The sequence below is a fragment of the Daucus carota genome, chromosome 9 (assembly GCF_001625215.2).
Source record: "Daucus carota subsp. sativus chromosome 9, DH1 v3.0, whole genome shotgun sequence".
In the NCBI taxonomy this organism is placed as follows: domain Eukaryota; kingdom Viridiplantae; phylum Streptophyta; class Magnoliopsida; order Apiales; family Apiaceae; genus Daucus; species Daucus carota.
In genome coordinates, this window is record NC_030389.2 from 9,984,738 (window position 1) to 10,011,678 (window position 26,941).

At 37.8% G+C, this 26,941-nt stretch overlaps 2 protein-coding genes across 2 annotated transcripts; both read left to right on the forward strand.

Annotated features, from left to right (window-relative positions):
• The first annotated feature begins 16,759 nt into the window (after window positions 1-16,759).
• On the forward strand, window positions 16,760-20,858 carry LOC108203064 (uncharacterized). Its single transcript, XM_017371777.2, has 3 exons — window positions 16,760-17,297; window positions 17,394-18,006; window positions 19,578-20,858. Exons 1-3 carry the CDS (start codon window positions 16,960-16,962, stop codon window positions 20,652-20,654), a joined length of 2,028 nt encoding a protein of 675 aa, XP_017227266.1. The 5' UTR covers window positions 16,760-16,959; the 3' UTR covers window positions 20,655-20,858.
• A 705-nt stretch (window positions 20,859-21,563) lies between these two features.
• LOC108201234 (uncharacterized) lies at window positions 21,564-25,998 on the forward strand. The gene is made up of 6 exons (XM_017369526.2): window positions 21,564-21,743; window positions 23,322-23,417; window positions 23,506-24,182; window positions 24,286-24,365; window positions 24,453-24,969; window positions 25,085-25,998. The coding sequence occupies exons 3-6, from the start codon at window positions 24,126-24,128 to the stop codon at window positions 25,421-25,423; spliced, it is 993 nt and encodes a 330-aa protein (XP_017225015.2). The 5' UTR covers window positions 21,564-21,743; window positions 23,322-23,417; window positions 23,506-24,125; the 3' UTR covers window positions 25,424-25,998.
• Window positions 25,999-26,941: the final 943 nt, after the last annotated feature.

The following is a 26,941-nucleotide window of genomic DNA, read 5'->3' on the forward strand; positions in this document are numbered from 1 at the left end:
AAAGATAATATTAATCCATAATTATTATTTTTATGATAAAATTAAATATTATAATTTTAATCAAAATTAGTTTGAGCCGCTCTCTTGTCAAACACAATACTAATAGCAAAACATTATAATTTAGATATTAGCTGGAGTCGTCTTACTGTCAAACACAATACTAATAAAAACTATTCTAATTATTATAAAATTAAAGATTATAATCGGATAAAAATTAATTTGAACCGTGGTACCGTTTTAACAAAAAAAATATATTATAACATAGATAAAAAATTATTTTAGCCACTTTCCTGTCAACCATAATACTAACAAAAAATTTATTATTATTTAGGTAAAAATTAGTTTGGGCCGCCTACCGTGCCTGTCAAACACAATACTAATCAGGAATCATTTACATTATCATAAGATCAATATATGATTCCTATTTTATTATCCTATTTTATTTGTTAATTATTTTTATTTTATGATTCCTATTTATTAGTTAAAAATTATTATTCTTTTATGGTTCTATTTTTTTGCTATTAGTTTTTTTTAATGATTATTATCTTCACAATTTTATTTTCAGTTTGAAATTTAATTAAGAAAATTATAAGACTAAATTCAATAATTGTAGATATGATGAGTTAATAAATTTTATGATTCGAACATATCGTGTTCTCTAATTTATTATTTGTGTCTACTATTTAGACTCTTGAACACAGTTGTGATTACAACCTAGACCTAGTGTCAGATTATTCTTTTAAATATCTTATCGAAAATAAAATTTCATAATATAAAATTCAACTACATCTTCTATATATCTTGTCAAAAATAAGAATTGTACATATTATCTTACAAATCCTAAATATAAATTGTATTTTTTCAGTTATTATTAGTTTTAATAAGTATAATCGTATTTCTTTTGAAATTACCAAATAATAAAAAAATTGTATCATCTTTAGAATTCAATAAGAAATACTAAATAAGAAAAGAATTGCATAATGTTTAGAATTCAATAAGAAAAGAATTGTTTTACTTTTCGAATTTATTAATTATTTTTATTCTATGATTCTTATTATTAGTTAAAAATTATTATTCTTGTTTGGTTCTAACTTTTTTGCTATTAGTTTTTTTTAATGATTATTATATTTACAATCCTTTATTTTCTACTTGAAATTTAAAAAAATTATAAGAGTAAATCTAAAATAAAAATTGTACGTATTACCTTACAAATTTTAAATATAAATTGTATTTTATCTATAATTGTTAGTTTAAATAAATACAATCCTATTCCTGTTAGGATTCTTAAATAAGAAAAGAATTGTATTAACTTTAGAATCCAAAAAGAAAAGAATTGTATTAACTTTTGGAATCCTTGAACCTGATTTTTTAAATTATAATTATATTTTCAATCCGAAATTTAAGAAAATTATAAGAAAAGAATTTTAATATTTTTAGAATTCAATGAAAAAAAGAATTGTATTACCTTTAAGATCAGTAAATTTGATTTTTTAAATTATAATTTTATTTTCTATTCAGAATACAAGAAAATAATAAGATTGAATCCAACTATTATCGAAAAAAATTGGAAGTCCATGCGTACTATTTGAATGAGATTGTGAAGATCTCAAAGATGTTTTCATGATAGAGATGCTATCTTCTCCATCATTATGGAACGAAGTGAGTTTAGCGCTACGAACCTGTTTAGACCATTTGAGATTCTGGAAGATGCTGGTTTTTATTTTTTTAAATATATAATTTGAAAAAAAATTAATAAAATAAGACTATAAATAAAATTCATTGTAAAAAAAAAGACTATAAATAAAATCCTACTCTTTTATGATTACTGAATAAGTAAAAGAATTGTACAATTTTTGCAATCATTTTATCTATACAATACTTGAACTTGGTTTTTAAATTATAATTTTATTTTCTATCCAAATTTAAAAAAATTATAAGACTGAATCGAACACACATGTGATTACGGACATAGTATTAGATTATTCTTCTATATATCTTATATAAGATTTTATAATATAAAATTAAACTACATCTTCTATATATCTTATCGAAAATAAAAATTGTACATATTATCTTACAAATATTAAATATAAACTGTAGTTTATCTATTATTGGTAGTTTGAATAAATATAATTCTATTTCTTTTAGGATTACTAAATAAGAAAAAAATTGTATTGTTTTTAGAATTTAATAAGAAAAACTAAATAAGAAAAGAATTGTAGCATCATTAGAATTCAATTAAAAAAAATTATATTACTTTTAGAATTCTTGAACCTGATTTTTTGAATTATAATTATAGTTCTATCCGAAATCTAATAAAAATTAGAAGACTCAATCGAATAATTCTAGAGACGCCCGAATTGTATCATTTTTAGAATCCGATAAGAAAAGAATTGTATTACCTGTAGAATTCTTGAACATGATTTTTTAAATTATAGTTATATTTTCTATCCGAAATTTAAGAAAAATCAGAATACTGAATCGAACAATTCTAGAGACGCCGCATCCTCTTATATATATATATATATATATATATATATATATATATATATATATATATATATATATATATATTGATGTTAGGTTGTTAGTTATTTGCGGATTGGATTAACTAATCGAAATAGTTTTCTTAAATTAGTTGTTCTTTGTGTAATTGTTCGTTAAATAGTTATTTTTATTAATTTTTGCATTAATTATGTGTTCAATCATCTAATCCAAAAAATTTATTCAAGTAGTATTTTTTAATTTGAAAAATTATTTCATTGATATTAGTTCAAACTTCTAGTTTTTAACCAAATCTCTCACTTCCAAACAAAACCTTTAACTCTTCTCTTTTTATGCTTTACATTTACACTTATTAACTAATTGGTTCAAAGAATAATCTCAGATTCAAACTAGACTTCGTTTGATTTGTAATCAAATTTATTAGACAATTTTATTATTTTACATGTAAATATTTTAATTTGACCTTTAAGTTGTTTTAACTAATTTTGAGTGCGTGATATTTGCCGAATTTACAGGTCTAATATCACTTGGCTTCTTGATAGTTAAAAATTGAAGATCAAATGATATTGATTAATATTAAAGACATTGATCCCAAAAAATTTTGATACTGAATTCTCAATTTTAAATCACTAATGTATATATCTTTATAAGACTGATTTGTATAATTTGTGTTTTTAATGTTACTGTCGCTCTAAATAATCACTTATTTTTTTTGATTTAATCATACTTTAATCACTCCAAAAAATCCAAAATTACAACAAATGTTATAAAAATAAGAAAATAACTTGTATCGTGTTGCTTACTAAAAATCTGTATATATATTTTTTATTTTCCACTATTTAGTTGATTACTCTGTCAAATCTGATTCAGTTGCTTCAAAATATTAATTATCAAATTTTGTAAAAATTAAAAAAATTATTAACTAATCTAAATGAAGTATAATGAATAGTATTATCATCTGAAATCTGTGGACCTATATATCTTGTAATCCTAATTTTATGATAAATGTAGGATCAATTATTTTTATTTGCTATTTATGTCTTTTAATTCTCAGTACGTATACTACTATTTACTTGAATCAAAATAAAATATAAAAAAATTTGATTAAATATCTTTGAATTATCACTATACCAAATTTAACTCAAGACAAGCATAAACATGATATGATTACCTGCCTATTTTATTTTTGAATAAAAAATTATGTTAAAAATTTTCACTCTTGTTATGAATTAAAATATTATATATAGCACGTTAAATATCAAGAAGGAAGATAATGAGTTAGTTATATTATCAAATAAGATTTTAAACATTTGATCAATAAAAGATACGTAAAAAATAATCAGTAACACACACACATATACATATGTATATATGGTCATATATAAAATTGTTATAGCCAAATTTGGCTAGGTCCTTGTTGGGCCAAGTATGTACTTAGTTTAACTAAGTAAGACATGAATTGGGCTAAGAGTCCTATATAAAGGAAGGACGCGTCCTCCTGCTTATAAAGGGAGGACGCGACCGACCCTTGAAGAGACTAGTCTGAACGGAAGGGCGCAGCCCTCCGTGACGCGACTGATCCGCCGATGTTGCGTATCTTAATGAAGAGGACGCGTCCTCCGCGTCGGAAGGAGGGATGTGTCCTCCAGGTCACACGTGTCCCATGAAGAGGACGCGTCCTCCTGCTTATAAGGGGAGGATGCGATCGACCCTTGGTGTTGCGTGAAGAGGAGGCGTCCTCCTGCTTATAAAGGGAGGATGCGACCGACCCTTGGTGTTGCTTGAAAAGGACGCGTCCTCCGAGTCACAAGGAGGGACGCCTTACTTGAGAGTGTTGATGGAGAGACGCGACCGACCTCCGTCCACCCACGTCTTGTAATATGTGGAGGAGGGCACGCCCTCTTCGGAGGTGACCGAGGGGCGCGTCCCTTGCAAGAAGTTGACAATGAGATGAAGACCAAGGGCGTGCCTTTAACGGGGTGTCCTCGCCTCCCTGGGGGCGCGACCTCATGTTAAAGAAGGACCTGTCTGATGTGTTGTAAGAAGGCTCTTCTTATGGGAGAGTGTACATTCGCTGAGACAACCCTTCCGAGGGAGACGAAGACCGTCCCTCCGGGGATAGGAAGACCTACCCCTCCGGGGGGGATATGACGACCCCTCCGGGGGATACGACGACTCTTCCGAGGTGTTGTAGCCGTTTTTGTATATCATGTGGAGGGGAGGACGCGCCCTCCCTAGACATGGCCCGGGAGGTGCGGTCTCTTGTCCAGTAAGGAGGATTGAAGACAAGATAAGGGAAGGACGCGCCCTCCCCAGACATGGCCCGGGAGGTGCGGTCTCTTGTCCAGTAAACAGGGATGAAGACGGGAATTGGGAAGGACACGTCCTCCCTATCAGGGCGCGTCCTTTGACTCAGAAGAGGCATAGTTATGAAATACATGATGAAAGAAAGAGGATGAGTGAGTCTCCGTGACGACCCTTCCGAGGGATATGAAGACTAGTTACCAAGCTCATTTGGTAGTTATCAGGCTCATCTGATAGTTCCCGGGCTCATCCGGGCATGATCTACAATCCTCAATCCTGCTATCTGCCGAGTTAACCCTCGTGTGGGGGCTTGAGGTGATCATGGCTCTTGAAGGCCCTCCGGGGTAACACGAAGGCCGATCATATGTCTGGATCCTGTATTCTGGTGAGTTAGCCCTCATCGGGGGATTGAGACGATCGTGTAATTCGGCTCCTTGTCTACCTTGTTTGAAGATGAAGACCTCACCGAGAGGTGAGGACGTGTCCCTGCACCTCGAGGGGTTAGTCATGGCTCCCCCAGATAACTTCTCCATAAGAGTCGTGGTAGATGCTATCTCTCGTAGTGGAGATATCGTTGAATCCGTGATCTATTTGGATTAGGAGTCTGAGGTAGTCATACTCAAGACTAATTCTAACAGGAGTAGGATTCTCCAAGATGGGCCTTCGGCCTATCTCCGACCTTATCGCCAAGAGGCCTAGTCCTGATCAAACTAGGACTCCTGGTTCCATAGAACTACGTACGGCTTGATCCCCTATAAATATAGGGGTACGTAGGCACATTGGGGGATCATGAGTTGAGAGCACGTGAGACCAACTCAAAACCCTAATCTCAGCCACCCCCTAAAACAAACAACCACCACTCTCCGGCGACCAAAACCACCGTCACGGATCTTGATTCCGGCCGTGAACCTCATCTTTGTTGATTACCAAATTCCTCTATCAACAAATTGGCGCTAGAAGGAGGGGCTATTCAAGATCTTCATCTTAGGAGGAAGAGATGTCACACGACGGAGATTCGCACGTAGAGGAGGAGCGTTTTCCGGCAGGGCGATGGCTAGAGCACAAAAGAGGAGGAGACCTTCATCTACTTTTTCAGAAAAAGGACGATATCTCCATCGGGAGTTTGAAGGAGGACGATCATCAACTAAATTCTAGGAGGTAACCTAATGTGCGAACAAGGTATTCTGGACCGGGGAGTCAGCGAAGGATGCGATTTTCGGAGACTTGACACCTACGAAGAGGGTACGCCTCCCCCGGAGAGAGTACACCTCCCCCGGAAAGAGTACACCTCCCCTGACAGGGTACGCCTGCAGGTGATGTGGTGTCTGACGACCACCGTGAGGAATGCATCCCTTGACACCTACGAAGAGGGTACGCCTCCCCCGGACAGGGTACACCTCCCCCGGATAGAGTACACCTCCCCAGGACAGGGTACACCTCCCTCTGACAGGGTACACCTCCAAGTGATGTGGTGCTCGACTACCACCGTGAGGAATGAATTCCCTGACACCTCCGAAGAAGGCGCACCTCCGGGTAAGATTCTCACAATGCTTTCGCATGTTATTGCTAACAAGTCTGTTGTGGTTTGAGTCTTTACGAGAAGGAGATCGCCTCCCTGGAAGCCTCAACGGTTTTCTGAAGGGGCGCGCCCTCCCCAGAGCAAGTAATTTGAGGTTCGCGAGAGGCGCATGTTGGAGGCCTGACCACGTGTGATGATATGAACGGGAAGGTTACGAAGGGCGAGCTATTGAGATGGAACCTAGCTCGAAAAGTCGTAAGGGTGCGCGCCTTCCCCTGACCGGGCGCGCCCTCAGGTAAATACTAAACTCCCCCAGTATTTGGTTCCCTAAGACTACTACATGTGTAAATTCACAGGTAATATGGTGTTACCTTTATGAGGAATACACCTCTTCGCCGTGAGGAGTAGTCGCACTTTCCTCCAACAAGACGCGCCCTCCTAAAGGGGTACGCCATATCCAACCAGTATTCTATCAGAGAACGAATTGCGCGCCTCCCTCTGACAGGGCGCGCCCTCTGGTATGTCTGATGCATTAATTGCTTCATATGATACTTTGTGAAGACAAACATACTCAGGAAGGAGCTCACTAGTCTTGAAGAGGTCACGTCCCTCCCTAGGGCGCGTCCTCTCGGAAGTACTCATCACTTGAGGAAGCACATGAGGGCGCGCCCCCAGGATAATAATGTTGAGAAGGGAGATGCTTCAAAGACGCGCCTCCTCCTAGTTGGACGCACCCCGAGTTCCAAGGTCATGTTTCCAGGGTTGATAATTTGGGAGGACGCGTCTTCCCCTAACAGGGCGCGTCGTGAGGTAACACTGACCATCAGTATTAAGTCGTATACATGATAAAGTGCAGGTCAAGTCTAACATGCTAAAGGAGCTGTCCATCTTGATGAGGGCGCGCCCTCCGTTCTACGGGAACGTAGCATGATACCTGCAAGGTCTTTGATTAAGGTACACTTAAGGCCTTTCAAAGGTTACCAAATTATCCATGACTAGCTCTGGGTACTATGAATTTTAACCATCCATGATACGCTCTGGATGTCATCCACGATTTACTCTGGATGCTATGATTATTTACGTGTCCATGATACGCTCTGGATACTATATTTGCGCATCCATAATACGCTCTGGACATTATACTTGCGCATCCATGATACGCTCTGGATCTTACATATTCATGATATGCTCTGGATAACAGTTTATACTATTAATTCCCCATTGAGCTATTAGCTCTGGGACCCGTGCGATGCACCGGAGCTTTTTTAAACCACGATAAGATTCGTGATGCCTCGTATGGGATGATGTATGGACTAGGGAGTGGTCCTTTTGAATTTCTTAAGCAAGTGATTCACGCGTGAAAAAGTAAAGCTGCGCCAAAGGCCGCGCCCTCTACTTAATCCTTGGAAAAGATCAAAAGAGCCTTACAAGTAAGGCTGCGCCCTCTGCTTATACAGTCCTTGAAAGAAAAGAAATATTGCAAGGCAGCGCCATCAGCCGCGCCCTCTGCTTAGGTAATTCTTTAACAAAAAGAATTAAAAGGGGTCATGTTATAACTAGGCGGCGCCATTCTGTAAGTCGCGCCTTATATTTACTATTCCCAGATACCATGGACACAGTAAGGCTGAAAAAAAAGCCACAAACCTTCGCACAGCGAAGGCGCGCCCTTCTTTTGTTGAAGTTCATTGGCGCGAATGTTATGGTTGAATGTGTCATTTGGAAGGAATAAGCGAAGCTGCGCCACTGTCAACGACAGATAGGCCGCGCCCCCTGTTTTCTTTTGTCTACATAAAGATTGCTTATTATTTATGAACACATCAAGAAGACGCGACAGCCTCATGCTTAGCAACTTTGCTAAATGATCAAAGACACCGACATTATATACATGCAAGGCTTGTGCACAGCCTGCATCTTGGAATGTCGAGGAATAGAAGTGGCTTACGTCACGCCTCTATGCGCGGACGCGCTCTCGGAAGAGGATGTGTGGTATGGAGTAAAAATTTCCCTGATATCTCCAATATCAAGAAAATTTGGGGAGTACTTGTTATAGCCAAATTTGGCTAGGTCCTTGTTGGGCCAAGTATGTACTTAGTTTAACTAAGTAAGACATGAATTGGGCTAAGAGTCCTATATAAAGGAAGGACGCGTCCTCCTGCTTATAAAGGGAGGACGCGACCGACCCTTGAAGAGACTAGTCTGAACGGAAGGGCGCAGCCCTCCGTGACGCGACTGATCCGCCGATGTTGCGTATCTTAATGAAGAGGACGCGTCCTCCGCGTCGGAAGGAGGGATGTGTCCTCCAGGTCACACGTGTCCCATGAAGAGGACGCGTCCTCCTGCTTATAAGGGGAGGATGCGATCGACCCTTGGTGTTGCGTGAAGAGGAGGCGTCCTCCTGCTTATAAAGGGAGGATGCGACCGACCCTTGGTGTTGCTTGAAAAGGACGCGTCCTCCGAGTCACAAGGAGGGACGCCTTACTTGAGAGTGTTGATGGAGAGACGCGACCGACCTCCGTCCACCCACGTCTTGTAATATGTGGAGGAGGGCACGCCCTCTTCGGAGGTGACCGAGGGGCGCGTCCCTTGCAAGAAGTTGACAATGAGATGAAGACCAAGGGCGTGCCTTTAACGGGGTGTCCTCGCCTCCCTGGGGGCGCGACCTCATGTTAAAGAAGGACCTGTCTGATGTGTTGTAAGAAGGCTCTTCTTATGGGAGAGTGTACATTCGCTGAGACAACCCTTCCGAGGGAGACGAAGACCGTCCCTCCGGGGATAGGAAGACCTACCCCTCCGGGGGGGATATGACGACCCCTCCGGGGGATACGACGACTCTTCCGAGGTGTTGTAGCCGTTTTTGTATATCATGTGGAGGGGAGGACGCGCCCTCCCTAGACATGGCCCGGGAGGTGCGGTCTCTTGTCCAGTAAGGAGGATTGAAGACAAGATAAGGGAAGGACGCGCCCTCCCCAGACATGGCCCGGGAGGTGCGGTCTCTTGTCCAGTAAACAGGGATGAAGACGGGAATTGGGAAGGACACGTCCTCCCTATCAGGGCGCGTCCTTTGACTCAGAAGAGGCATAGTTATGAAATACATGATGAAAGAAAGAGGATGAGTGAGTCTCCGTGACGACCCTTCCGAGGGATATGAAGACTAGTTACCAAGCTCATTTGGTAGTTATCAGGCTCATCTGATAGTTCCCGGGCTCATCCGGGCATGATCTACAATCCTCAATCCTGCTATCTGCCGAGTTAACCCTCGTGTGGGGGCTTGAGGTGATCATGGCTCTTGAAGGCCCTCCGGGGTAACACGAAGGCCGATCATATGTCTGGATCCTGTATTCTGGTGAGTTAGCCCTCATCGGGGGATTGAGACGATCGTGTAATTCGGCTCCTTGTCTACCTTGTTTGAAGATGAAGACCTCACCGAGAGGTGAGGACGTGTCCCTGCACCTCGAGGGGTTAGTCATGGCTCCCCCAGATAACTTCTCCATAAGAGTCGTGGTAGATGCTATCTCTCGTAGTGGAGATATCGTTGAATCCGTGATCTATTTGGATTAGGAGTCTGAGGTAGTCATACTCAAGACTAATTCTAACAGGAGTAGGATTCTCCAAGATGGGCCTTCGGCCTATCTCCGACCTTATCGCCAAGAGGCCTAGTCCTGATCAAACTAGGACTCCTGGTTCCATAGAACTACGTACGGCTTGATCCCCTATAAATATAGGGGTACGTAGGCACATTGGGGGATCATGAGTTGAGAGCACGTGAGACCAACTCAAAACCCTAATCTCAGCCACCCCCTAAAACAAACAACCACCACTCTCCGGCGACCAAAACCACCGTCACGGATCTTGATTCCGGCCGTGAACCTCATCTTTGTTGATTACCAAATTCCTCTATCAACAAAAATATTAATTTTTAATAACTTATTCATTTTTTAAATACTGATATCATACTATGTTATCTTTTTAATGTTATATACTTGCAAATAGTTAGTGTTTTCAAGTCTTGGGACTTTGCTTTTTATTTCTGAAAAAACAATAATTATTATTGATCAATAATAATATGTAACAAGCAACATCAAATCAAACGTATTTTTTTTTCTTCATTTCAATCAATTACATATGATATAAGAAAATCATACAAGATTATGAACCAACTTATTTATTAATCAGTTTACAAAAAATATAGTAACATTAGAGTTCCTAAAATGAAAATATCAATCATCCACCACTCCATCAAAACATGAATAAAATATATTTTTACTTTAAATCATTACAGAACATCTAAATGTAATTATAGTTCTTCGTCATTGATTTTGAGTTATCAAATTTAAAGCTTAATTAGTCCTAATAGTTGTAGTAATTACAGAATCTCGAAAATCAAATAGGTAAAATAACCGCATCATCATTATACTTCACAATTTGTCCGAAGTTACACTAACAATATTGTAGCTATGTGTTTCATAAAATACAACCCTACTAACATTTATTTTGATCACTCACATTTTTGATATCCAAGATGGATGTCAATCACGAAATTAATATCTACAAAGGCATATATATTATGTTGTGGTCTAAGTAAAATGTTTTTATACTCATAGTAGACCTTTAAATTTCTTTCCCCTGTAAAATTATCTAATTACATGTTTTAACTTAAAAGGGATGACAAAAATCACAAATCACAAACCTTCTTAAAAAACTTTTTAATTTTCACACCTCATTTTTGTCTTTTTATAAATAATAAAAAATTATTATTTATTCAATAATGTAAGAGATGATGTAAATTGATATTAAGATGTTCTTTACTTTTACTAAAAAAAAGATGTTCTTTACTTAATAATCATTAATTAGCATTCGTGAAAATTGTTGGTAACTCCATATTTCATATATTTCCTGAAGTCTCTAATTGTAACTCATTACGATCCTCCTACATAATGAAGTGAAAGAAATTGATGAAAAAATATTTGATCTCATATATGCTCAAATATTTACATAATTACTTCCGTAATTTCTAATTGAAGACAATATTTCAAGAAAGCATGTATGAGAATATATACCTCAAATCACAATACAATCACAAATTTCTTTTTCTACAAGAAGAATTCTAAAGTTAAATAAAATATATACTGCTAAAAGTGATTATTATTTTTAATATGTAAAGAATTTGATTTTCAATAGTAATTTAAAAATATAACCTAAAAAATATTGACATACAACATTCTTATACAAAAGTGAAATCAAACATCCGAATTTTAAAATTTTGATGATATAACTCACCTTATCTAATGATATGATCGTCGGCAGTTGATCAATTTTAGTTGAAGAATTCACCATAGCTAATGAGATAAATTAGTACTCCCTCCGTTCGGAGTCAAATTGACAAATTTTTGACCAAACATTACAAGTAATATATTCATTTTTTTTAAAATCTAAAAGTTACATATTAAAATAGAATAGATATACTTTCGAATGATTATATTTATTTTTATTTTTATCAATTATATAATACATTTAAACTTTAGTTTAAGTATAATCAATCTGATTGGTCAAAAGTCAAAATTGACATGTAAAAGGGCATGGATGGAGTAATAGTTAAGCAACAATAATTGTAAAATTTATAAGAGTGTCAAGAACTTGAAGAACTAAATAATGCCAAAATACAATCAATACAAATATGCTAGATATTACAAATGCATTAAAGCAATATATCTCCGAATTATTAAGTTATCAAGTTTTAAATAAAAATTGAAAAACAACGAATGACAGATATAGAACGAAATAACTTAACATATATGAAATAAATTATATGCACACACATATTGTTACGCTCCAAATTAGCTTCACCATTGTTTAAAAATATCATCGAATATATCAATATAACATTTTTGTCGACAAGTCATTTTAAGAAAAATGATCTCATTAAATTAAGGAGTGTCGGGAGTTCGAGTTAGATCCATGTCGCAATATGAACTCAACATGATATCAACATGATATAGAAGACAAGATTACACCCCATCATCGTGATGTGACCTTGCCTGTCATACAAAATCATCTATTACAGCAAGTAGAAGATGCTTATACAAATAAATGATATCTTCTAGAACAATGAAAGACATTACCCTCAACGAGAATCTGCGCCCACTCCTTTATGATGATTATCAACCTCGTTTGATAATTTAATATAAGAGATTAGTCTACAAAAAATTGACTCTTTGGGATATACGAATTGTCGAAGTTGAACGAAAATAACGAGATGTTGGGTCAATGATTTCATTGTCACACTCTTTAAAAACAAGTGGCCTCACTAACCTATGATGTTCAAAGCCAAGAAGATGGTATCCATTCCTAATAAACTTCATGAAACAAAAAATTAACACTCTTCTGCTACGTGTTCCCATGTACGACATCTCAATTATTGATCCCTGTAAAAAATTTATTTAAAACACATTGGTGGAGATAAACAGCTCTTGATTTTTAGGGTAAATACTCATCTTATATTTTGTGCATATTTCAATCCCAAAATAATCCTAGGTGACCCTCGATAAACAAACCTTCCAAATAATCATGTTATTGATATCAATGTTATTATCAAGTCATCAATGTTACACGCAGAATTAACACTAATCATTTATAATTAAGAAAATAAATAAGATTATAACCTTTTTGCTTATAAACTTGTGGAATGAGTTAGTTTAATAACTGATCAAAAAATTTAATAGAATTGGAGGACTGCGTCCCTAAAATATGAATGTTAGGGCACCCTATCAACCGGAAAATATCGTTGAACAGTTATTGGTTAATTTAATTTTAAAGGCATATATCTAGATGTTAAAACATCATCCAACGAAAAATTATGTTATTACAGAATTTTTATCATTCAAAATTTCTTTCCAATCAAATATATGCTATCTGATAACGCCAGATCCCGTTCCGGCCCCTTTCTCTGCCGTGCTCCGTCGTCTTGCGGTGTAGCTGCTGGATGGGTGCCTGCAAAACAACGCCGGAGGGGGGTTTGGACCCCGAGGCGCCTCCGGCGTGAGAGTAAGAGCGGGCTCGAAAGTAGTCGGACGGAAAATGAGCTATCTATCAATGTAGAGGGTGTGTGTATGGTGGTTGTTGTATGTGGTTGCTTGTGTGTTTATGTTTGCTGAATGTATATTTGTGAGAAATATGTGTGGAGGCAGAAGAGAGAGGGAGAGAGGCCCTTAAACCTCTTATCCTTGGTCTATTTATAGGCCAAGGATTAGGGTTTAAGGGTAGGAAACCTGAATCTTGGCCATACACCTGTATGTCTCGAATCCCTACACGCGTCCTTTGTCAGCTTGTCGTTTCTTGACAGTAGTTGACCGTTCATGTCCTGTCCCTATCACCTGGGCTTCCATTCGTCGTGTGCTGGTCCGGGAGAGGGATGGATTGGTTGTGTCTGAGTCCGGGATCATCTATTAGGTCCGGATCATCTCCGGGGTCCGGGATCATCTCCGGGGTCTGGGATCATCTCCTGGGTCCGGATCATCTCCGGGGTCCGGGATCATCTCCTGGGTCCGGGGTCATCTCATGGGTCCGGGATCATCTCCGGGTCATGCAGTGCTTGGATCCGGGTTATACCCTATCAGTTGTGTTCCGGACTGAACCTATTACTTGGGCGTAATCCTGATGGCCTTTTGCTTTATTAGTTGTAGTTTGCTTTCTTGATTGCTGCTTTCTTCGATTATAGCTATTGTGTTTCTAGTTCAGACTTGTATTTTGTTTTTGTAATTTCTTCCAGGAGAACGTTCTTGAACCAGGAGTGCACTTTCCTTTTTTATCCCGTGATTTGGATAACTCGGCAGGTTTATAGTGACAATGCAGGGTCTGTGAAGCGAGTCCGGATCATGCTAGGTTCTCTTTTCTCCTGCTCCGCTTGCCTTGCACTATTTTCCCAAATAATAATTGGGGAGGAACCCGAATTGGCTGTTGAGTAAATCCTTGCCTTAGGTGAACAGCTGGGTCCGGTATTGACCACTTGTAGTTTGCTTTAGAATGGTACTTGTAAGTATAATTCATTCCGCATTGTTTGCTTAACTGATTGGTAATTGTAGATAATAGATAAATGATTGAATCCAAATTGGTTGCTTGGAGAATTCTCTCCTTGAAAAATAATTCAAGTAATAACTAAATGATTGAATCCGGACCGGATTGGTTGCTTGGAGAATTCTCTCCTTGAATAATAATTCAAGTAATAAATAAATGGTTGAATCCGGATTGGTTGCTTGCCTTGAAAAAATGTTTCAAGTAGATAAATAGTTGAGTCCGGATTGGTTGCTTGGAGAATTCTCGCCTTGAAAAATATTTCAAGTGATAAATAAATGGTTGGATCCGGATTGGTTGCTTATATCCGGATTGGTTGCTTGGAGAATTCTCTCCTTGAAAAAATAATTCAAGTAATAAATAAATGATTGAATCGGGATTGGTTGCTTATATCCGGATTAGTTGCTTGGAGAATTCTCTCCTTGAAAAAATAATTCAAGTAATAAATAAATGGTTGAATCCGGATTGGTTCCTTATATCCGGATTGGTTGCTTGGAGAATTCTCTCCTTGAAAAAATAATTCAAGTAATGAATAAATGATTGGTTGCTTATATCCGGATTGGTTGCTTGGAGAATTCTCTCCTTGAAAAAATAATTCAAGTAATAAATAAATGATTGGATCCGGATTGGTTGCTTGGCTTGAAAAAATGTTTCAAGTAGTGAATAAATGGTTGGATCCGGATTGTTTGCTTATATCCGGATTGGTTGCTTGGAGAATTCTCTCCTTGAAAAAATAATTCAAGTAATAAATAAATGATTGAATCCGGATTGGTTGCTTATATCCGGATTGGTTGCTTGGAGAATTCTCTCCTTGAAAAAATAATTCAAGTAATAAATAAATGGTTGAATCCGGATTGGTTGCTTATATCCGGATTGGTTGCTTGGAGAATTCTCTCCTTGAAAAAATAATTCAAGTAATGAATAAATGATTGAATCCGGATTGGTTGCTCGGAGAATTCTCAGTTTGAAAGTTTATGATTGCTTTTTTGGTGAAAGTGTATGTGTGCAATATGGGTAGTAACAGAATGACATAAGTAGTATAGACAGACAGTCAACTTACTACTTTGGAGAATGCTTGAAATGGCTATGTGCCAAGAAGTATAAGATGCTACCAGACAAAGTGCTTAATTTACTAGAGACAAATTTTGTCCTTCTTGTGGGTGGGGTTTGCTAACGTGCACACAACAGAATAGCCATGGTTAAGATGGTGTCTTAAAGGTTGGAGTTTGTTGAAGCTTACAGAGATGAAACGGGACTCCCTTGTCGGGAGCTTGCTGATGAAGATGAGTCCAGTGGCACCGTGACCACAGGACGGAGATACACCACCCCTCCTTCTAGCGCCAAATGATAACGCCAGATCCCGTTCCGGCCCCTTTCTCTGCCGTGCTCCGTCGTCTTGCGGTGTAGCTGCTGGATGGGTGCCTGCAAAACAACGCCGGAGGGGGGTTTGGACCCCGAGGCGCCTCCGGCGTGAGAGTAAGAGCGGGCTCGAAAGTAGTCGGACGGAAAATGAGCTATCTATCAATGTAGAGGGTGTGTGTATGGTGGTTGTTGTATGTGGTTGCTTGTGTGTTTATGTTTGCTGAATGTATATTTGTGAGAAATATGTGTGGAGGCAGAAGAGAGAGGGAGAGAGGCCCTTAAACCTCTTATCCTTGGTCTATTTATAGGCCAAGGATTAGGGTTTAAGGGTAGGAAACCTGAATCTTGGCCATACACCTGTATGTCTCGAATCCCTACACGCGTCCTTTGTCAGCTTGTCGTTTCTTGACAGTAGTTGACCGTTCATGTCCTGTCCCTATCACCTGGGCTTCCATTCGTCGTGTGCTGGTCCGGGAGAGGGATGGATTGGTTGTGTCTGAGTCCGGGATCATCTATTAGGTCCGGATCATCTCCGGGGTCCGGGATCATCTCCGGGGTCTGGGATCATCTCCTGGGTCCGGATCATCTCCGGGGTCCGGGATCATCTCCTGGGTCCGGGGTCATCTCATGAGTCCGGGATCATCTCCGGGTCATGCAGTGCTTGGATCCGGGTTATACCCTATCACTATCAATGTTCGACTCCGCGATGCTGGTTCAAATGACAGGAAAACAGTGCAATGGACGCTGTCAAATGGAGAAAAAGCTATAATTACTTAAACGAGTATTAATCCTCAAACAAATTAATTCAAACCAATTTAGCCTGCATTCTAGTTTTTAACGCACTTGTATAGTCGCATAAATGAATGATAAGAAAAGGAATACAGATTTACGATTTGATATAAAAATGAAAATGAAATACGAGAGTTTAGCGTAAAAACTGAATAGAGCGGGGTAGAGGCCCGACCCCAAATCCGTGCATATAAATACACATATACACGCAATTCATCTCTGTATTCTCTTGTATTCATTGTTTGTTCCTCTCAAATTCAAATATCAGAAATTAATCTATCCAACAAAACTTTAAAATACGACACAGTAAAAATAAAAACACAACAGAACAGAACATAACAAAACCCTAGCTTCTTGTTCACCATCTCCTCTCTTGTTATTCATTCAAATCAATGGACAAAAGAATTAACTAGATGACGAACAAAATCGAAGGACAGAATAACAATCAATCTCAATCGATATGGACTACTTGGGAGGACCTGTTGTTATCGTCCGCCGTCAGGCGCTACGGTCTCTCCGATTGGTCTACGGTCGCGACGGAGCTTCAATCCAGAGTGAACAACAATCAATTCACTCCTCAATTCTGTGCTGATAAGTTTTCTGACCTTAAGCGGCGTTTTGACGTTTCCGGTGACGGCGAAAATGTCGCCGGCGACGGCGAAAATGTCGCGGTGCCGTGGCTGGATGAGTTGAAGAATCTGAGGATTAAGGAGCTCAAGGAGATTGTGCAAGGACGCGGCGTGTCGATCCAGTTATGTTTTAATCTTTTCTTCGTGTGTTTATGTAAAAAAAGTTACGGTTAGTTATGATTTTAGATCTGATTGATTTGTGTGTGTATCGATTGCAGGAGCTTGAACTTGAAAGTGAAGAGATTAGAGGAGGAGAGAGAAAGGAGCGGGAAAGAGGACGGGAGTGATAAACAGAAGCCAGATCTGGAGGCGGAGAGATCGGAGAACGTTCAAAACGATGAGAACGACGTCGTTATGGCGGAAAAGGACGAGAAAATCGGCGAAGTTGCCGGAGATTCGGTGTCCGGCGACCGTTCGGAGAGGGAGAACAGGTCGGTTAACGAGTCAAACTCGACGGAGAAGAAAAGGATGGAAACTGGACCGGTTCGGACCGGAGGTGATAAACCGGTTGGACCGGTTCAGGCTGACTCGTGGAACGACAGTTCGAAACCGAGCGACGAGAAAAAAGCGGAGAACGAGTCAGTCAAGGTGGTTGAGTCGGCCGGCGGTGAGTCGAAAGGTGGGAAGGACAGTAACGAGGCGCAGAGCTCGGCGAGTTTGACGAGGAAGAGTAGGAGTAGTACTAGTAATAGCGGTGGTGGCGATGAACGTATGACGTCGAAAACAACGAGTCGTGACTCGGTGAAAAATACGGAGCAGTTGAACCGGTTTTTGAATTCAATCCGGTCTAGCAAGAACGGTCCGGTTTTTGAAGCTAGGCTCCAAAGCCAGGTGCGTTTCAAATTAAAATATCAATCTTATATTCGTTATCTGATCTCCGTCGTTCGATTGATTCGGTGCTCTATTGTCAGCCGTTGATTTGGGCTTGTTTTTGTCATTTTAACCAATATAACTATATAATATTTCAAATCAAAGAAAGAAGAAAAAGTAATATTTGTAAATGGAAAAAATTGGCGCTTTTATATATTTCCAATTCTCTGTCCATAATTATTGACATTATAAATATTGTGATGAAAATTAATATGATTGATATTGTTATATTAATTTAATTTTAATTTATAGTTTATTATCATAAAAATACTTTTGGATAAATGTTTGATTTGATTAAGTGGCCGGAGAGAGAATATCGGCAGAGGTGGGTCGTTAATAGTATTATTATTATTATAATGAAAAAAGATGCATGTACTGGGTTACTCTGTCGATTCAAGAGTCTTGAGTCTGAGATGCATCACGAAATCTATATAAGAAATTAAGAATGTTCAATTAAATATTCAAATTTCAAAAAGTTTTTAATACAAATGATTCTGAGTATTTATTCTGATTATTTAATGATATTTCCATTATTTTGCATGAGTTTGCATGTGTTTCAAATTCTTATATGTCAAACATAATTGTAGGGATTGCACAAAAGTTAAATTAAGATGGAATATTAGATTTTTTATAGTATCAAAAAGGGTAAAGGGTAAGAACGTAAATTTGGCGAGGCAAAACACACAATCCGAAACAAGCGGTGTAGATATAAGCTTAGTATTGCCATGACGTGGACCCTTTGAAAATGTGAATCCGCCTCTCACCTATTTAATTGCTCCTCTCTTTTCTTTTCTCTTTATATTTTCTCATAATTACTTTTTGGTTTTTGGTGTTATTACTTGGCCCCAAGGCCCAAACCATTCTTCGGAATATTCCGATCCGACTAATAGAATTCCATTTGTTTGTCTATCATTTGGTTTATCTTCTTCTTTTTGCTTATTTTTCCATTTTAAGTGATTCCTTATTTTGCAATGAATTTAAAGGTATTTGCATGTGGTATCTTTAATTCTGATAATTTATTAGAATATCTTATAAAAAATATCACGCAAAATAAATAAAATGGATGGAGCTTTAGTTGTGTATGTGGATATAATTACGTGATCTTGATTAGCGCAGACGAGGAAGCTGGGAGCAATCCCTGAACAAGGTCATAGTCAGGGACATGATCTACTAAAAAAAAAAAAGAGACCAATATGTGTACTGTTTCTGATATGAGTTGTTGTTATACATAAGTAATTAATAATTAATTTAGTAGGATTATATAAAGATCGCTAGAGAATTAGAATACATTTTAATCTTACTTTTTAATTTTTAGTGATATATATTCCATGCATGGCCGCATGGGTTGCATGTTAAAAGGGCCGACACATAGGAGTAGGATTAGTTGCACTGAGGCACATATGTATATGGAATATGGAGCCCACTATGATTCACGTATATAATTTCCATCTAGTCTATCTTTATTCTTTACAGAGTGAGTGATAACTTTTTGATAAATTGAATTGATCGATTGCTTTTTGATAAACTTGCAGAAAACTGAAAAGTACAATAGCATTATCCGGCAACATGTGGATCTCGAAACAATTCAATCCCGGGTCAATAATGGTTCCTATTCATCATGCACCACCAAATTCTACTTGGATCTTTTACTTCTCTTCAACAATGCAATTGTTTTCTACCCCAAATCATCTCCAGAATCAACAGCTGCGGTGGACCTCAGAAAGTTTGTATTGAAAGGATTAAACAAGAAGCGTGGTGCAAAACAATCCAACCCATCACCTGAATCTGGTCCAACTACTCTTCTCAAAATCAAATCGGACCCAGAAAGATCTGACTCGTTGCTGGCAAAGCAAAAGAACTCTGCTCCTTTTATTGTTTGCCGCAAGAGAAGTTCCATAACAAGCAAACCATCGGCTTCAAACAAACCACAGAAACCGGAGGATAAACAGGTGTTGGATACCAAACAGCCACCAGCTAGACCTTCCTCATCAGCTAAACCTTCCTCATCTTCCCCAAATGAAGAAGAGAGCCTGTTGAAGTTGAATCCAAAGGAAAAGCCGGTAACAGGGGCAAGAAGCATGAGGAGGAGCAGTAGTGCTCGAATCAACAACGCATCTGCAAAAAACACAGCAAACACAACAGTGAAAACCCCAGTAACAAGCCCTAGCATGAACCCTGGATCATCGACAGCTAAAGGATCAGAGGGTTCCAAAGCTGATAACAAGAAGAAAACTAATCCCCTTCTGGTTAAAAAGCGGGAAGCTGCCGACTTTTTGAAACGAATCAAGAAGAGTTCTCCTGCAAAAGGGACATTGCTCGATACATTAAAGAATTTGCCAGAAAATAGTAATTCAAGTAGCAAAAGAGAAACTAGAGAACAACCAAAGAAGAAAGTGGTGGATGAACGGAAAGAATCAACAAGAGGACGTCAGAAGGGCAGAGGCGGTGGAAAACGGGCAAAGGAGGAGGAAGCTAGTCAGTCAAAGCGGAATGTGGGCAGGCCACCAAAGAGGGGTAGAGATGACGGGGTGGCGTCGGGGAAGCGTGGGAAGGAAATAGTGGAGGAGGAGGTGGTTGCTAAGAGGCCTAACAAAAGGAGTAAAAGGTGAATGATTAAATACAGTGCATGTAAGTTATGTCATAGGTTTGTGATTTTTAGAGTTTACATGAATTATTTGTTGTGTAACAGATTTAGCTTTTGTAGCAGATGATTTTTCGGGTACATACTATACATAGACCTTTATATTATGGCATGATAGATTGGGGGAGTTAAATGATATGAAACGTTAACTGCTAGACAGCTTTTGTTATTATTTAGTGTTTGTATGGTAAAGGTTTATTTTTGGAAAATAAGTTCTATTTTTCTTAAAAATAATTTTTATGGATATTAATGTTAAGAAAATGTTTTATATTCGTTATTTGACAAAAAAAATAAGAACTTATTTAGAAAAATATTAAATTTTGTGTATTTTTTTCGAGAAAAAACCTTTATTTCTAAAAGAATATGATCAACCAAATGATCCATTAATACTGGGCCTTTATTTCACATTCGAAGTTTTTTCCTGAAAGTTTGTTGCTCTAAGAAAGTGTTAGCTGTTCCAGTACACAAACAAGGTGGATTGAGGTTTAGTAGGTATTTTGGGCTTGGCATTTCACTCTCTGTTGTGGGGTTGTCACGGATTGACAATTGGTCAGAGCATGGCGGAGTAATGGGCTCCTTCTCATTTATAACCACTTTGTTCGACCATTTTTCAAAACTAACCAGTTTTTTTTCGAGCTTTCAAAACTAACCAGTCTAAATCAACGAGAAACAGCGACCTGAACGAAAAAAATTTTACAGCACGGGTCGCGCTTTGAAACAGCGACCCAAACATAAATATATACAATATGGGGCGCGCTTTGAAACAGCGACCCATACACAAATATTTCTGTAGGGGGCGCTGTTTCAAAGAGCGACCCTAGTTGAAGTAAAAAGTATACCCTAGTCAGCCTCTCACGCATAAAACAGAGGAGAAAAAACATAAACTTCAGTTGAGGCGAGTGAAGAAGGAAGGGGCGATTGGCCGGAAGAAAACTAACAGCTCGGTGGAACGCAAATTAGGGAGGAGAGGGTCGCCAAGATCGGAAAACAAAGGAGAGGGTCGCAAGAAATCTGATTTCAAGCTTCAAAATCAACCTCGATTAGCACTAATTTGAAGGTATTAACCTAATCTTCTCTCAAAAATAGTGTATGTATATATATATATATATATATATATATATATATATATATATATAATGCTCTCATTTTAATTAATTTGTTGTATGATATGGTAGATTTTGCATGATTGAGATGTGATATGAATTTGATATGAGATGTGATATGAAATTTTAAAATTTGAAATAGCTTAATAATTATGAGATTTTAAGGAATTGTTAGGGTAATTTTTTGGAATTTTTAGGAATTTTTAGGGTAATTATGAGTTTTTAACTAATTTTTAGGATAATTTAACATAATTCGAATTAATATTAAAATTCAAATCAAAATATTAATATTATAATATTCGAAAACATAATATTCATATTTTAATTCGAAAAACATAAAATTCGAAAAACATAATATTAAAATATTGATATTATAATATTAAAATATTAATATTATAATATTCGAAAAACATAATATTCAAATTAAAATAATAATATTAAAATATTAAAATTCGAAATTAAAATATGAAATGAAAAACATGATATTCGAAATATTAATATTGTAACTAAAATATTAATATCTGAATTTAGATTTTAAATTATGCTTATTTTAGGCATTTTTTGGATTTTTAGGAATTTTTAGGGTAATTATGAGTTTTTAACTAATTTTTAGGATAATTTAACATAATTCGAATTAATATTAAAATTCAAATCAAAATATTAATATTATAATATTCGAAAACATAATATTCATATTTTAATTCGAAAAACATAAAATTCGAAAAACATAATATTAAAATATTGATATTATAATATTAAAATATTAATATTATAATATTTGAAAAACATAATATTCAAATTAAAATATTAATATTAAAATATTAAAATTCGAAATTAAAATATGAAATGAAAAACATGATATTCGAAATATTAATATTGTAACTAAAACATTAATATCTGAATTTAGATTTTAAATTATGCTTATTTTAGGCATTTTTACGAGTTTTTAGGAATTTTTAGGGTAATTATGAGATTTTAACTAATTTTTAGGGTAATTTAACATAATTTGAATTAATATTAAAATTCAAATTAAAATATTAATATTATAATATTCGAAAACATAATATTCATATTTTAATTCGAAAAACATAAAATTCGAAAAACATAATATTAAAATATTAATATTATAATATTAATATTATAATATTCGAAAAACATAATATTCAAATTAAAATATTAATATTAAAATATTAAAATTCGAAATTAAAATATCAAATGAAAAACATAATATTCGAAATATTAATATTGTAACTAAAATATTAATATCTGAATTTAGATTTTAAATTATGCTTATTTTGACTTAAAATATAAATATTTAGATTTTAAATTAAAATATTAATATCTGAATTAAAATATAAATATTAATATGCTATAATATACGAATATAATATATTCGGAATTAAAATATTAATATATATATGGGATTTGATATGAAATTTAGAAATTTGAGTTTAATATATGGGTACTTGTTAGGAATTTTTAAATTGAATTTTTAAATTCGAATTAAAATTGAAATTTATTTGTTGGCGCAGATGGATCCCGTAGTTTACCATCCCGGCCCAATCGATGACAGCTTGTTGACATTGCAGACGGATCACAGGTCTGAGGCGGTGTGGAACATGAGAGAGGTAATGACCTGACTTATTGCTATTTATTAGAATAAAACGTCTGCTTTATGATAAACTACTGACACATTTTGCATTTTAAATGTGCCAGCCACCGGAGGATTTGGTAGTGAGGGGAAACTTCGGTGATTATTGGAACACAGTTAAAAATCACCGGCCGCATGTCTCGATAGTGGCTGCCATCACGGCCGCGGGTTTTGGATGGATTTTCAGGCTGGGGAAGGTCAGGCATGACAGGGGGTGATCACAGCCTTCATTGAGAGGTGGCGTCCAGAGACGCACACTTTCCACTTTTCATTTGGCGAGGCCACCATCACACTGTAGGATGTTCATCACATTCTCGGCTTACGGACCACTGGCCGACCACTTATCCTGCACGGGTACACCTCCAGTCCAGCTCAGAAGGTGGCTTTGGTACGAGATTTACTTGGACTGGCTCCTGACACCGCTGATTTGAGGAAGGACAATTTGAAGATCCGGTGGTTGATTACACACTTTGGCAGATGTCACCGGTTGGACGAGTTGGCTGGTGATTTTGGTGCGCAGTCTATCATTCACATTAGGGCGCACCTACTTTGTGTGATCGGATCGTTGTTTCCACATGCCAGCGGGAACTCTGTGCCGCTAAGCCTTCTTCGGTTACTAGATGACCTGGAGAGCCTGGGTGGTTATAGTTGGGGTAGTGCTGTTCTTTCCTACACATACAGGAAGATGTGTGATGCGAGCAGAGGAGTCAAAGACTTCACTGGGTATGCCACATTACTTCAGGTACGCATGAAAGTACCCTCTTTAATCCCATTACTGTCATTTAGTTTTAACAAATTGTCTTCCCATACAACTTGATGTGCAAATATATGTACTTTGATACCAGGTGTGGATATACGAGCGGTTCCTTACGATAGCTCCACATCTCAGGTCTCAACCCCAGTTCACTTACCCAATTGCGCTTATGTATGTAATATGCTACTCTTCTCATAAACGCATTCAATTATTGCACATGCACTACTTCTCGTCCTTAATCTAAACATTTTGTTGTAGGTGGGTGGCTTCAGTGACCCGTACTCAGGTGCCGGACGCTCAGAGTCGTATGACCCGGTACGAGTTGGATAACATGGGTGTGGAACAGTTTTTGTGGTGGACGTATGCATATTTAGCTGATGAGTTTCAGCCCGAGCAGACATTGTACTTGCGGTGGACAGCTCCCACCCCTTTGATGTACATGGCATATGTGGAGTGGTGTTATACTGACAGGGTCACGAGGCAGTTTGGGTTCGTTCAGGACATACCCACATCCTCCCCACGTAGGAATCATCAGGACTTGCACGACGTCGTCAACGAGTCCATTGACTGGCAGGGCGCCAGGGAGACATACATTCATTACTGGGATACGTCCCTTACCCGAGCTATGACATCTCCGCCATTCATTTTGGGCAATGGTTGCTCTCCCGCATACATGCCTTGGTACCTCCAGGTTACACGTAGATACATGGTTAACCCATTGTTCTGGCGTAGAGCGGATGCTTTTCAGGGGACACAGGGCGCCACACAGTCATTGGTAAACAACTACTTTTACTGTCTTCCACAATTACTTTTGTTCTACTGCATATGTTATGTCATCTAGAATGTATTCTCGGCCTGACTTCTCTTTGCATGTTTATGTTTGGTAACAGGAGGAGCAGCTTCTAGAGGTGGACTCTGCCATTGACCCTGCTGCTCCCGATCTCAATCGGGCACAGAGTCTGCTACAGGGGGTGATTGCTAGTGTCAGGGGTCACGGAGGCCCTCCGACACGCAGAGGTCGGCGTCCTGTCACACCAGTTGAGCCGGAGCCTGGCACTTACTACACTCATGTGGGCAGTAGTAGCTGGTCGCACCATGTTGGCACCTCTACTGCGCCAGATAGGGATGCACGGGCTCCTTCAGGGGCGGGGGAATGGCCCCGTTGGACCGAGGTGGCAACTGAGACTGCAGGGGATGACTACATGGTGGTGAAGGTGGTTTTGCGGTGAATTTAGGGGATGACGAGGACACCTCTCCTAGTGGTGGGCACACACATGTTTCTCCTCCACTTCAGGAGTCATACCAGTTTGCTTATCGAGATGTTTATCGTCCTGACATGTCATTCCTGACCGATCAGTACACCACACCTCCGCTACAGGCCCCGGTCCCGTCATTTGGTAGCCCCTCCTACGTGTTCGGGGCACCTGCGTTTCCAGTTACACCGGCAGGGGTGAGGTCCATTCCTACTCCTGTACATATGCATAGTTTTGGTGCGTACGCTGGTGAGAGTAGCCCGTGGGCAGTACGAGATCAGTCGGAACCCGAGGGGCCGTCCCAGCCTGAGCAGAGACAGCAGCCACCCAGAGATGCAAAGGGGAAGGGCAGGAGATGTCACACGGGCAACCATATCTTCGGGCATAAGAAGAAGTAGTTTATGTCTTTTGAGTTTATGTATTTTCAGTTTGTAGTTGCGTTGTTTGCTTATGTATGTTTATTTGGTACTTGTTGCTTATGTATGAACACTTGGTAGTTGTTGCTGCTTTTCAGTTTAGGTGTCATTATGTATGTAAACATTATTGCATAACATCAGTTTTATTCCGACAAACAATGACAAAGCCACATAAACATAGTAAGCATCAACGTAACACTTAAAATGCCACTCAAACATAGCATATTTAAAATGACCTTATATATCTCATATTTTAATTACGCCTAATTTTCTGGAAGTAAAATTACGCAAGAGAAGAAGGCATGAAACACTCAAAATATATTTCTTCGTATGAAAATCAAATATTTAATTGCTAAGTACTCCAGAGAGATACATAACCAAAAAGAAGAACCTAACGCTCCCTTAAAAGTTAAAACCGTTTCTGTACTCTACATAAATGTTCATTACACTCATAACTAAATGCTAATGCCATATTGTGACCAAAAAAAATTATGCCTTGCCATAACATATGGAGAAATCTGATAAGAAGAATCTGGTGTTTACACAATTCGAACCAAAACAAAAATGAAGCTCACTTCAAGATCCGTTCATCCGGTAAAGAAGCGAGGTTTTTTCAAGATTATTGTCTTTGTGCACGTATTTTGTGGATGCAAGATGTTTCCGAAAGAATTTGTGAAAGAACAAGGTCATCTCTCCGATACATATTTGCTAATTAATCTGCTTGGTCAACATAAACATTCTTGCATAACATCAGTTTTATTCCAACAAACAATGACAAAGAAAAACACATAACATGAAAAACACGAGATAACAACATTTGGAACACTTATAAAGATAGATAGAGATGTGCATAAGTTAAAAAACATTGAAAGACAAACACATAACATGAAAAACATCAAACATCCTCAGCATCCCATCGAGATCCATCACCCTTCATGGTCTTCTTCAATTTTTTTACTCTTTCAGCATGCTTCGTCTCCATTTCTGCAATTTCCACTGCCTGAGACCATTTGAGGTCACTTATTTCCTCAGAAAGTTTGTTGATGACCACAGTTGACCGGGTGTCTAGCCGCTCATC

Bases quoted from the DNA above. Each gene is read 5' to 3' on its own strand.
- LOC108203064 (XM_017371777.2), top strand. From the start codon at position 16,960: ATGACGAACAAAATCGAAGGACAGAATAACAATCAATCTCAATCGATA. The intron at 17,298-17,393 runs GTTATGTTTTAA...TATCGATTGCAG, and splicing joins GGACGCGGCGTGTCGATCCA to GAGCTTGAACTTGAAAGTGA. The intron at 18,007-19,577 runs GTGCGTTTCAAA...ATAAACTTGCAG, and splicing joins AAGCTAGGCTCCAAAGCCAG to AAAACTGAAAAGTACAATAG.
- LOC108201234 (XM_017369526.2), top strand. From the start codon at position 24,126: ATGTGTGATGCGAGCAGAGGAGTCAAAGACTTCACTGGGTATGCCACA. The intron at 24,183-24,285 runs GTACGCATGAAA...CTTTGATACCAG, and splicing joins GGTATGCCACATTACTTCAG to GTGTGGATATACGAGCGGTT. The intron at 24,366-24,452 runs GTATGTAATATG...ATTTTGTTGTAG, and splicing joins ACTTACCCAATTGCGCTTAT to GTGGGTGGCTTCAGTGACCC.